Source organism: Pelodiscus sinensis, chromosome 6 (genome assembly GCF_052426305.1).
Source record: "Pelodiscus sinensis isolate ZL-2025 chromosome 6, ASM5242630v1, whole genome shotgun sequence".
NCBI classification, from domain to species: Eukaryota; Metazoa; Chordata; order Testudines; family Trionychidae; genus Pelodiscus; species Pelodiscus sinensis.
In genome coordinates, this window is record NC_143057.1 from 98,281,953 (window position 1) to 98,295,469 (window position 13,517).

The 13,517-nt window shown below is 41.6% G+C and overlaps 1 protein-coding gene across 3 annotated transcripts in view; it reads left to right on the forward strand.

The window, feature by feature from the left end:
• DHX29 (DExH-box helicase 29) overlaps positions 1 to 13,517 on the forward strand; it is a 46,618-nt gene that overhangs the window by 22,693 nt on the left and 10,408 nt on the right. For all 3 annotated transcript variants that reach the window (XR_001369342.4, XM_006139548.5, XM_014581743.4), the window contains exons 15-21: positions 2,547 to 2,691; positions 2,942 to 3,062; positions 4,027 to 4,111; positions 5,389 to 5,477; positions 6,878 to 7,006; positions 10,373 to 10,448; positions 11,843 to 12,067. Coding sequence is in view for 2 of the 3 variants with exons in the window: in XM_006139548.5 (XP_006139610.2) it covers positions 2,547 to 2,691; positions 2,942 to 3,062; positions 4,027 to 4,111; positions 5,389 to 5,477; positions 6,878 to 7,006; positions 10,373 to 10,448; positions 11,843 to 12,067 (870 nt within the window). In the remaining variant the exon portion in view is untranslated. The remainder of the gene's footprint in view (positions 1 to 2,546; positions 2,692 to 2,941; positions 3,063 to 4,026; positions 4,112 to 5,388; positions 5,478 to 6,877; positions 7,007 to 10,372; positions 10,449 to 11,842; positions 12,068 to 13,517) is intronic.

Genomic DNA, 13,517 nt, shown 5'->3' on the forward strand with positions numbered 1-13,517 from the left:
TGAATATGCAAATGAAGCGCGGGATATTTAAATCTCGGCTTCATTTGCAATTTCGAATGTCTTCATTTGCATCCCTCTCTCGAACGAGGGTGCAAGTGTAGACATACCCTGAGTAAATACTTTGTGCCTAGTCAGCTTTCTCTACACTGTTCATAATTTTATAGACCTATCATATTCTCTCTTACTCATCTTTTTTATGTTGCATAATCACAATCTTTTAAATTTTTTTTCTTGTATAGAAGCTGTTCTGTACCTCTGATAATTTGTTATCCTTCTCTGCACCTTTTCCAATTCTAATACACCCCCCACTTTTTCTTTTTTTTTTTAAATGAGATGCGATGTCCAGAACTGCATGTAGTATTCAAGGTTTGAGCGTACTATGAGTTTATGGTGGTGGAATAGTAGTTACACAGACTCTCTAAAATATATAGTATTTGTCTGTGTATCCATCCATCTGTAAGAACTCTTAAATGGTAACAGCTTGGATCACCAAACTTGGTACACAGCTTTCTCTTTTCATAACTTAAAATAAGCTCAGGGTTTTGTTGTGACAGGACAGTGGAATGCACATGAAATGCAACTGTTTTTCCTCAAATGGAAAGAGAAAGGTGTGAGAGAATAGGAACAGTTTTATACTCGTGAATGACGACATGGGGGCAGTAGGCACCCCAGCCTTGGGGAGCAGCCATTGGCTGGTAGCACAGCCCTCACAGTTTCATCCTACCCAGGCCTGCCTGCCCTGCCCCGGGGAGAAGTCAGTTGGTGGGCAGGGTGGGCCTGGACCCAGACCCAGGCAATGACACGTAAGTCTTCTAGTAGTAGTAGGGAGTATGTGTGTTGGGGGAAGGGGGTTTTGGACAGCTGAGCCATTTGTACGATGGTATGAAATCCTCACAATTAATACAATACTAACCTAGTTATATTCATTTATGATATTTCCAATGGTTGTGAAACCATATATTCAGCAACTTACTGGGTCATCAACTGTGTGTCTTTTGGTGATTTCATCAACAATTATTTGTGGCTGCCCTACTGTCACTACATTTTTAATTTTGATTCCCAGTTAAATTACACCTTCAGCATCTTTTGCACACTCCCAGCTCTCGATATATTTAAGCAAAGACTGAGCAAAGATCTTGAATAAACTCTGGAACAATACTACTCACTTATGAAGATAAACTCCTCATTCCAGGAGTAACGGTAGTTCGAACTAGGAAGCCTAGTTCAAATTACCTAGTTCGTGCCGCGTGTAGCTGCGCGGCACGGGGTTCGAACCAGCCGGGATTTAAAAATGGTGGCGCCCGGCTTATGCAAATGAAGCCCGGGAAATTTAAATCCCGGGCTTCATTTGCAAGTGCGGTATGCCTACATTACCTAGCTAGTTCGAACTAGCGGGGTAGTGTAGACATACCCTCCTTCTCACTGGTTAGTTGGCTGGACGTACTATGAGAGAGGGAGGACAATAAGTGGGAGCAGTCTCTTGTGCACCATCCAGTCAGTACTAAAAATGAGACATTGCAGTAGGTAGGGCAGATTTTCATATAATATGATTGTCCCTCTCTTTCCTGAATGATCAGCAGTGAAATTGTTGTCAGTAGTGGCACTTAAATATCATTAGACTTAAGGATTTTCTATTACTGAAATAATTAGAGCTTTGAGATGTGAGCTGCCCCAAAGTCAGGTCGTGTCTACACTTAAAATGATACAGCGGTTGTGCTCCTTTAGTGCTATGACCTACACCAGTGTTTCTCAAAACAGTCCGCAGACCTACTCTGAAAGAGCTGCTACTGAGCTGCAACGGTTTGTTTACTTACCAGCTTTTCAGCCACAGGGAATCACAAGGCTCCATGGCTGCAGAGCTGGTGAGTAAACAAACTGAAGCAGCTTGGTAGCAGCTTTCTCAGAGTGGGTCTGTGGACCACTTTGAGAAACGCTGACCTACACTGATGGAAGGGGTGGTTCTGTTGATGTATGTAATCCATCTCCCACTTCCAGGATGCCTCTCCCTAAATGTCTTGCAGGGCTCTCTTGAATTAGATGGTAAGTAGATGAATAAATATTAACCTAGTACTATCCACACTGGGACTTAGGTTGGCTTAACAGTGCTACTCGGAGAGTGGCTTTTATACAGCCTGTTCAATATAGTTAAACCAACTGAATTTCCTAGTGTAGACCAAGCTTCAGACAACTGACTGCCTCAGTTTACATTCAGTTCATGTTTTTTTTCATTTTTTTCTTTTTATAGCCATAAGGGCTAGAAACTTGCTTGTTACTTATTAAATTGAAGCAGACGTTCTAGAGCACAGGATAAGCAGCCTCAAAAGCAAAAAACGCCAGTTGGCCAAGTGTTTGTGAGTTGGTACAGTGTGAGCCTGAAGGATGGACACAATGGTACCAATGGAACTTTTTTGTTGTAAAATGGACTCTGTTAGTCATGACTTCATAAACGTGTATGTATTTTGTCTTGCAAAACAGGAATAAATGTCTCTATTCTCTCTTGCCTTCTCTTGCATAAAGTTATTGTTAAAATTGTTTTTCCCTCTTAGGAGTTTGTTCCACTCCAATCTGGATCAGGTATTGATTTGGATCCTTACTATCAGAAGTATAGCAATCGTACGCAGCAAGCAATCTTCTACATGAATCCCTACAAGATCAACCTTGACCTTATTGTGGAATTGCTTGCTTTCTTAGGTATGTTGTCACTTTCTAAAATGTTTGTGAATTTTTAAAAAATCATTCAGTGATGACTTTGGTCATATCTTTGGACTCTGCTTTCATGGATTTCTTATTGTTTAATAATGCTTGGAACAAGTAAGGATGTTCGATTTTATCCCTCTTCATGATGTCTCTTGGAAAGGGCCCAGCTCTTTCAAACAGGAAATGTCAAATAGGATTTTTTTTCCTAAATTTTTTATTGGATTTCTATGTTCTATCCCCACAGATAGAAGTCCCCAGTTCAAAAACATAGAAGGTGCTGTATTGATCTTTTTACCAGGGCTTGCTCACATCCAGCAGTTATATGATCTCATTTCAGCTGACCGAAGGTTTAACTCAAGGGAAAGGTAATAAAAGCATTCTCATTTGAGAAATGTGTGGTGTTTTCATCTTAGTTTCTAAAACTGGCTGTTTTGTGTTATAGGAATTGTGTTGTGAATTGTATTTAGTACGTAACTTAGATTTTTTCAGAATGTTTTCTATTTTCCTTCAAATCTGAGTGTAAGCGGTAAATATTTAGATAATTCTGCCATCAAAATGACCTTATTTTTCCTCCAAATAAACTTCTTCACTTCAACAGTGAAGGAATTCTGTATATTTTGATTTTGTCCTTTTTGCTTCACTGGGCATTCAGTAACTATTTTAAAAGTAGTCATCCTCTACAAAATAGCTTTAAAATCGGATTACAAAGGGAGACATCTGAACTGGCATTCATTTGCAAATTCAGTACAATCAGTTTAGGACTGAGTAAGTATCTTAACTGGTTTACACATTACAAAGGCAATTTCCCCTCTCTTGATATTCCCTTCACAATCAGATGCTGTGAATGAGACACATCCACCCTGACTTGATTAGCCTCACTAACACTGGTCTTACACTTGACAAGTAACTTTTTATTGTTTTTATATATGCCGCTGCCTCTGTAATTTCCATTCCAACTCATTTGGTTAAGTGGATTTTATACACAAAAGCTTATGCTGCAGTAAATCTGTTCGTTTCTAAGGTGCCGCTGGACTCTTTGTTTTCTCTGCCAAATACTGTCAATGTAATTTATAGTCAACATAGAATTGGATTACAATGTTAAAAATGTTTTTTCATCATCTTCACCAAACTGTCATTTACATATTTTTTCTTTGATATTTTAGTGTAATCTTAATTTTAGTATTGCATAATCATAAATTAGCAATACAGAATCTTACTATTATTTATGTATATTTTCTTTGCTTCCTCCAGCTCACCAGCCATTACCTCGAGCATTTTTAAACATCTGTTAAATAGTGTGGCTTAATTATGAATAACATCTTCTTTCAGGTATAGGTTAATAGCTCTGCATTCTATTCTTTCAACACAAGATCAAGCAGCTGCATTTACATTGCCCCCTTTTGGAGTTAGAAAGGTATGACATATTTAAACAGGTAAAACTTCACTACTGTAATATAAATCATCTTGCTCCCTCTACTTTATACTCACATACAAAAAGTATATGAATTGTCTTAATAAAAACATACAAAGTTGTACAAACGTGAGTTGTCTTTGAAAGCCTCCTGCTGAAGTTACAACATTATACTCAATTATCCAGATGTTCAGGGCCATTTAAGAGTTAACTTGAAATAGTTGTCAGCATATTAAATCATTTAAATACAACAAAGACATTAATTTTGTTGTAATTTCTGATTTACTGTAGCTTTCTGTTGAATAAAAAATTGATCTGTCACATTCTACAAAAATATTTTTAGGAATCTTTTCCTTTGAAGTATTTTGTACATTTCATACTGTACACTTCATACACACAAGCTTGTTGAATACTATGTTACTTAATATGCCAAATTATTCAGTAGAAAGTCAAGCACACTTTTTTCAAGCACAAGCAGCAGTTTAAACCAGTAATACAATGAAAATCTAGTACAAGAGCATTTAAAGGTCCCCTTTAGCTCTTTAGTTCTCCCAGACATTTCTGCGGGGACTGCTCTAATCAAATTCTCTGCAAGTCTGAGTTGAAAGGAATGAAATCGATGAAAGGGCTAGTCCCCTAAATCAGGGGAGGGCAAAAGGGTCTCCATGGGCCGAATCTGGCCTGCTAAGCAGGTTGATCCAGCCCACAGAGGTCTTGCTGATCCCCATCCCCAGGCCAATCTGGGCCTAGGGACGGGTGAGCACGCAGCGCTTATTCAGCCATCAGGGTTGACTCTAAGCACCAGGAGCCCAAGGGCAGGGAATGAGAAACTTTGTGCGCTCCCACTTCCCCTCATAAGTCTCCCACCCTGCAAGGGGCTTGGCACTTAGTCAACCACCAGCTGCTGTTCAGCTGGGGGGTGACTCTAAGTGTGGCGTTCCCTTGTAGGGCGCAGGCAGACTTTGCGTGTTCCTCCCCACCTCCAGGCCCTGATTGAACTGGGGGCAGGAGTGGGGAGTGCACAAAGTCCTCTCCCACCACCCGGGACCTAGAAATCGGTTATCTCAAGGTAGTGGCAAAGACTTCATGCACTCGCCTACCCACAAACCCATCTGGGTCTGTGGATGGGGAAGCAGGGAAGTATCCTGGCCCTGCCCCTTCTGCCTGAGGCTCCAACCCTTCTGGGACAGCCCAGGGCTACTTCAGACATTTCTGACAGCCCCCAGTCAAAAATTATTGCCCACCCCTGTCCTAAATTCAGTTATCTGTTTCATTTGCAGATTGTTTTGGCAACCAATATTGCTGAGACAGGTATTACAATACCAGATGTTGTCTTTGTAATTGACACTGGGAGAACAAAAGAAAACAGGTAAGGATTGATCTTCCTAAGCCTTTGTGTTGTGTAAATTTTTGGAAGTAGATACCAGAGGGGTTTTGCACTAGGATTATATCTCTTTAGATTTAAATTCTGCCTTTGGTTTAAAAAAAAGTGTATTGGTCTCATAATAAAGGCCACAAAACTATCCTACAACTTGGTACAAGTCTGCTGATTTTCAAATAATAGTGTTGTCACTGATCCTGTGGATCTGTGACAATATACCCCTAGTTTTGGGACAGTCTCTTGGAAAGGATCCCTTTGGTGGGCCAAGTCCCCCAAAGGGTCACGCAACATTGTCACCTCCTGAAATTGAATCACTGGACTTAAGCACTCCTGCTTGTCACTGTGAGTTCTGTTCTGAGAGTCTAGCTGAGCCAGACTCCTAGTAGAAACTTGTATGCTTTTTGTGGGTTAATGCACCTCACCAAATGTTACAGTAACACCCAAACAGATTTTCAAAAAGGTATGATTTATTAGTTGACCAGAATACAGGAAAATTAAGTCCTTAGGGCAGGGGTTCTCAAACTTTGTGATATCGTGACTCCCTAAAGTGCTAGATGAATTTGTGACACACACACCCTCCCTCTCACCCTCACCAAAGTTAAGCAAAAAAAAGGGGGGGGGCAAAGTTGCACCACTTTGTCCAGTTTGGGACTGCACACTAACCGCCAATGCACCCACCCCTTCCCCTGAGGCAGGCCCCCCTAGCAGCCCCCCCCCCCCATCCTGGTGCATTCCCCCCTCCCCCTGAGGCAGGCATCCTCAGCATCTGGAGCCCCACTCCAATCAAATCTCCTCCCTCCTCCTCCCCCACAGAGCTAGACACGGAGAAACACACTTACTTTTAAAGTGGCTGCTCCTGCTGCCTGGCCCAGCTGCCTCAGCTTGTAGGGGAGGCATTGCGTGTCCAGCTGCCGGTCTCTGCTGCTCATGTTGGCCAGAGCAGCACGTGCTTTGCTCCCACGCAGCCCGGCGCTCCCTTAGCGTGGTGCCCGGCAACTGCCCCTTCCTGGCCCCCTTCACTAGACTCTATAGCGCTCCTCACTCCCCCGCCCCTGCCAGACGCGGCAGGGGAAAATTGTCCTCGACGGGCTTCCATCCAGTATTTCATGGGGTTTTTTGTCTTGTTTTTTTGGGGGGGGAAGAGGGCTATTGGACAGAGCCCGCAGGGGGGAAGAAACGCTTTGAGAAACGCTGCATTAGGGTAACACGGCAAAACAAAGGTTAAAGGATAGTCTGTTCTGGACAGCCCAGAACACTAGTCAAGATGTAATGAAACTCCGTTTTCACCCTCATGATGAGTAACTTTTTAAAAATCAGCTTTAAATTAAATTAGACTTTGAAACTGACCATAATCTTTATCTAAACATTCTGTACAAATGTTTTTTCAGGTACCATGAAAGTAGCCAAATGAGCTCTTTAGAAGAGACCTTTGTCAGTAAAGCAAGTGCTTTGCAGCGTCAAGGGAGAGCTGGACGTGTTAGGGATGGATTTTGTTTCCGAATGTACACAAGAGACAGGTAAAAGCTTTATTGAGCAAGATTTTTGTAAGTCAGACAACTGTTATGGTGTTAATTGAAAAAGCCTGTGTTTTAAATGAAGTGTAGTAGTTGCAAATTAAACTGATCTGAGGAAAAACAGAAGTTCAGGTTCTCTTACCTACTTACTTGTTGTGTGTAATATGAATGACTTTATGCTATATAATCCTTCTGCATTTCCTGGCTTTTTTTCACATTGAATTTATACCCTTAATGTTTCTTTAACAGAAGTGACTCACATTTTTCATTTTCTAAAAAAAAAAAAAATATTGAGAAAGAATCAAGCTGCAGCACTTTTTTTGACTATAGAATTATATTTTACATATTACCAAAAATTGCTTCCGTGTCAGATATAAACAAGCCTTAGCTCTGGAATCTTGAAGTATAGCTTCTTAAATGTCTGTAAGACATGCATAGACTTAAAGTGGGCTGTCTGTGGATGAATGACAGGGCTGGTGAATTAACTAAAATCATAACGTCTGTCCCAGGGAAGATAATGGAGCAGGTAATTAAGGAAATCGTATGCAAACACTTGGAAAGTAATAAAGTGATAGGGAATAGCCAGCATGGGTTTGTGAAGAACAAGTCATGCCAAACTAATCTGATAGCTTTCTTTGAAAAGATAACGAGCCTTGTGGATAAGGGAGAAGCGGTGGATGTCATATACCTAGACTTTAGTAAGGCATTTGATACGGTCTCGCATGATATTCTTATTGATAAACTAGGCAAATATAACTTAGATAGGGCCACGATAAGGTGGGTGCATAATTGGCTGGATAACCGTAGTCAGAGAGTTGTTGTTAACGGTTCTAAATCCTGCTGGAAAGGGATAACAAGTGGAGTTCCTCAAGGGTCTGTTTTGGGACCCGTACTATTCAATATCTTCATCAATGATGTAGATATTGGGATAGAGAGTACTCTTATTAAGTTTGCAGATGATACCAAACTGGGTGGGGTTGCAACTTCTTTGGAGGATAGGGACATAATTCAAAATGACCTTAGCAAGTTAGAGAAATGGTCAGAGGTAAACAGGATGAGGTTTAATAAGGAGAAATGCAGAGTGCTCCACTTAGGAAGGAACAATCAGTTCCATACATACAAGATGGGAAGCGACTGTCTAGGAAGGAGCATGGCGGAAAGGGATCTAGGGGTCATAGTGGACCACAAGTTGAATATGAGTCAACAGTGTGATGCTGTTGCAAAAAAAGCAAATATGATTCTAGGTTGTATCAACAGGTGTGTTGTAAGCAAAACTCGTGAAGTCATTCTGCCGCTCTATTCTGCACTAGTTAGGCCTCAGCTGGAGTACTGTGTCCAGTTCTGGGCGCCACATTTCAAGAAAGATGTGGAGAAATTGGAAAGGGTACAGAGAAGAGCGACAAGAATGATTAAAGGTTTAGAGAACATGACCTATGAAGCCAGGCTTCATGAACTGGGCTTGTTTAGTTTGGAAAAAAGAAGATTAAGGGGGGACATGATAGCGGTTTTCAAATATCTAAAAGGGTGTCACAAGGAGGAAGGCGAAAATTTGTTCCTCTTGGTTTCTGAGGACAGGACAAGGAGTAATGGGCTTAAAGTGCAGCAGGGGAGGTTTAGATTGGACATTAGGAAAAAATTCCTAACTGTCAGGGTGGTCAAATATTGGAATAAATTGCCAAGGGAGGTGGTGGAATCTCCCTCTCTGGAGATATTTAAGAACAGGTTAGATAGACATCTGTCAGGGATGGTGTAGACGGAGCTTGGTCCTGCCTTGAGGGCGGGGGGCTGGACTCGATGACCTCTCGAGGTCCCTTCCAGTCCTATTATTCTATGATTCTATGATAACTAAAAACCTTAAATACCTTTTTTTTGCATCTGATTGAAAATGATTTGTCCTTAACTGTAGTTCAGTTAAATGTATATATTCTTTCCAGTAACTTTTACTTTGAGGGTTTAGCCACATGTAAAGTTTGAAGTTCCACTTATTTCAGTTAAGCATGAACAAAAAACATTAGAAATTATTTCAAAATAGTGTCGTCTTATCCATTACTATTCTGTCTTCTTCATAGTCCCCCTCCTCTCGTGACTTGTGCATATGCTTAGCTCACAGAGGGGAAATGTATTCTACTCATGCTTTCCTTTAAGATGCATATGCAGGTACCCCAGAAAGGATTGTCTAGCTGAGAAATCTGCAAATGATGATAAGAGATGGTAACTAAAGATGAGTTGTAATTATGACATAGTCTTGCATGATCTTCTTAAAAATAAACTAGGGAAATACAACTTTGACAGGGCTAGTATGAGATGAGTGCATAACTGGTTGGATAACTATTCCAAGAGAGTAGTTACCAATGGTTCACAGTCATGTTGGAAGAGCATAACAAGTGGGGTTACAATGGGATCAATTTTGGGACAGATTTTGTTCAGTATCTTCATCAACTATATAGATAATGGCATAGAGAGTCTAAAGTTTGTGGATGATATCAAGTATGGGGGGGTTGCAAGTGCTTTGGAGGATAGGATTATAATTCAGAATGATTTGGACAAATTGGGGAAATGATCTGAGGTAAATAGGTTGAAATTCAGTAAGAACAAATGCAAAGTACTCCACTTAAGAAGGAACAATTAGTTGCACACGTACAAAATGGGAAATGACTGTCTACGATGGAGCACTGCAGAAAGGGATCTGGGGAACATAGCAGACCACAAGCTAAATATTAGTCAACAATATAACAGTGTTGCAAAAAAAACCCTAAATATTATTCTAGGATGAATAAGCAGGACACAAGAAATAATTCTTCTGCTCTACTCTGCCCTGATTAGGCTTAAACTGGAGTATTGTGTCCAATTCTGGGCACCATGTTTCAAGGAAGATGTGGTCAAATTGGGGATGGTCCAGAGAAGAGCAAGAAAATGATTAATGATCTAGAAAATATGATTTATGCGGGAAGATTGAAATTGGGTTTGTTTGTTCTGGAGAAAAGACGACAGAGAGAAGACATGACAATGCTTTCAAATATTTAAAAGGTTGTTACAAGGAGCAAGAAGAAAAATTATTCTCCTTAACCTCTGAGGATAGGAAAAGAAGCAATGGGCTTAAACTGCAGCAAGGTGGCTAAGCACTGTTAAAAATTGTCCAGGGAGGCTGAGGGAATCTCCATCATTGGAAATTTTTAAGAGCAGCTTAGACACACCTGTCAGCTAGTGGTCTAGAATAGACGATGCTTAGTCCTGCCATGAGAGTTAGAGGACTGGACTTGATGATCTCACAAGATTACTTCCAGTTTTAGTGTTCTATGATCCTGATGTCACAGCTTGTTATAGTGAAATTTGTAATATGTGTGTCTTTTTATTATTATGGTATTGCAGATTTGAAAGTTTCATGGAATATTCCATTCCAGAAATATTGCGTGTGCCTTTAGAAGAGTTATGCCTTCATATTATGGTACAGTCTTGTTTTATTGAATTTCCCTTACCTTTGTTCTTTGGAATCAAAGAAAAAGGTGCTTGTCCATTATTTGGGTTGTGTGAATCTATGGAGACTTTTGGGTCCTCTTGTTAGAAAATCCACTATATGTAAACACTTTAAAAAATCCAGAGCATGTTGCTGGGCGAAAAGAGCATAAACCCATCCATTAGTACATAATACTATCTAATCTGTAGAATGGAACTGTTGTTCACATTTCTTCCCAACATCAGCAGGAAGAAAATGTTTTTTTATGAATGAAGGACTAAATCCCAGTATCTGTCCATATTACAAGTTTATTGTATGTCAGGTTGGGCAATAATTTTTGACTGGGGACCACTTCAGAAATTCAGAAGGGGCAGAACATCCGGCAGAAGGGGCAGGGGCAGAGCCAGGACACTTCCCTGCTTTCCCACCCATGGACCCTGATTGGTCTGAGGGTGGGGGAGAGCATGAAGTCTTTGCCCCTGCCCCTTCTGAGAGAACCACCAGCTGTTCTGAACAGCTGACAGTTCCCTCTAGGTGCCCGCACCCCTGGTGGTGGGAGGAGACTTTGTGTACTTCCCTCTCCCTGCCCCCAGGTCAGTTAGGGCCTGGGGGAGCATGTTAAGTCTGCCCCAACCATTCAAGGGAGCGCTACACAGAGTCACCCGTCAGCTGAGCAGCAGTTGGTGGTTGACTCTTAAGTGCCACGCCCTTTTCAGGGCGTGAGGAGACTTTGCACACTTCCCCCAAGCCCTGGTTGGCGTTGGGGGTGGAGGGAGCACGAAGTCTTTTGCTCTCCCAGGGTTGACTCTAAGCCCTGTGTGCTCCTCTATCCATAGGCTCTGAATGGCCTGGAAGCAGGAGAGCGGCAGGACCTTCGTGGGCCAGATCCGGCCCACAGAGGCCCTTTTGCCCGCCATTGTTGTATGTGCATGGAGTAACTAAGCAGGGGGTTGGAATCCATCTTTCCCCAGGAATTCAGGAATGTGTCATTCAAGTCATGACCACATCTTCTGCATATAAATTCACATTAATAGATTTATGAAGTTGCAACCATGCCAATGCATCTCCACTTCCATAGCTCTGCAATATAGGCCAGATTGAAGCTATGGGTAGTGGGTGCATAATCCATTTCCCTGTGCTCTGGCCCTCCCTCTAAAGTGGAGCCATCATAATGCCACTGTGTGGGTCTGCATCAGGGAAATTCTTGGCACATATGAGGAAGATGGAGTGTGATGGGGGAAGAGGAGGACGGTTGGCCTGGAAAGACTGAATAGACCACATGCCTTCTAGATATCTTCGGAGCCCATCATTTAAAAAACAATTATCTAGCAAATGTTAACCAGAAGATATGTTTAGATTGAATTATCTACCTCCTTAATCCACAGAAATGCAATCTTGGTTCTCCTGAGGATTTCCTCTCCAGAGCATTAGACCCTCCACAGCCCCAAGTAATCAGCAATGCAATGAACCTTCTGCGGAAAATTGGCGCTTGTGAATTAAGTGAGCCCAAACTTACTCCATTGGGCCAGCATCTTGCAGCATTGCCTGTCAATGTGAAGATTGGGAAAATGCTTATATTTGGTGCCATATTTGGTTGCTTGGATCCTGTGGTAAGTTGATAGATACTACAATTAAGAAAACTAAATGGAATTTTTATTATCAGTACTTTGTCTTGCATCCTGTCCCTGCCAACACAAAAGAAAGTAGCCAGTTTCAGTGTTTTAGCATATGGGCAGCAGGTATAAAAGATGGGGGAAGGCAATGCCTTCCCAAACTTCCTAGCTGGCTCCTACTACGCTCTGACCCCAGCAACACCTCCTCCATATTTAGCACAGCTCCTCCAGTCTCTTGGGGCTGCCTTGGCTTCCATCCTGCTGAGCTTGGGGCCATGTTGCCAGCCTTCCCAAGGCTGAGGAAGCAAGGGCCCTTCCAGGCCAGAGGAGCAGTCTTCCCAGTGCTCCAGAGGGGGAGGGGAGAAGAGGCTGGGACCATATGCCTCTTCCTAGGAAGGATGGGTGGCCTTGCCCCTATATATAGTGGGGGGGCCTTGGGTGAAAGATGCAGGGCTGGAAGATGCCTTCCCCAGTCCTAGGTTTGCCTACTGCCCATGCTCTTCTAGTCAGTCTCTTCCAATTCTATCTGTCTGTCTGTCTACTACAGGTAGAACCTCTCTAGTCTGGCATCCTTGGGATCTGACCGGTACTGAACCAGAAAATTTGCCAGTCAATAGGAGGTCAATATTGTCTTGCAGTATTACCAACACTTCTCCTGCTTTCTGGGCTGTTAGAAGATGTTTAGGGGTAAATTAAAGCAAAGTAACAGCATAGAAAAGTGAGATCCATGACTGGTGGCTGTAAACAAACTTTGAGACTGTAGGAAACTTATCATGGGTGTGGCCAACTAAAATCATACCAGATCACAGTTGTTACTGGACCAGAGAGTCCCAGATTGGAAAGGTTCAACATGTAGTGATCTTATGAAGTGCAGTGTTAACATAAACTATCTTCTTAACCTCCTGGTTTTAAAGTGGCATTGACTATTGAATCACATCTGTCTGAAACTTTGATGGTCTGTTGTTACAAACAATACTTAACATGGTTATTTTTCAGTTTGTGTTACTTTGAGCATGTGGCAGTACTTGTATGTGTTCATTTTCAGTCTCTTCTGTTTGTGTGGCTCTTTCAAAGAGCAATGGGGAAAGAATACTTCAAAAACCTTAAAATGTGATTCTAAAACTTCTTATTTTTGCTGCACTCAAAGGCTGATGTGGGACCTGAAATTGCTTTTAATCCATTTTTAAGTTGACAGACTTCAGATTAGTGTCCTTTTTAAAATTATTTGAAAACAACCCATTCATGGTAGTATGAGTCTGCAGCAAGCATTCTTTTCTTCAAAGGCAAACTCATTTCACCTAAGAATCAATGCAGTAAATTAACTTAATCCAATTAGTATATCCAACTAATCAGTGCTGGAAACTTTCCCTTCTCCTCTACCAAATTTAACAGTAGCCTTATTAAGATTAAGTTGCACATGGTGCAAAGGATCTAATTAGGGATGTAA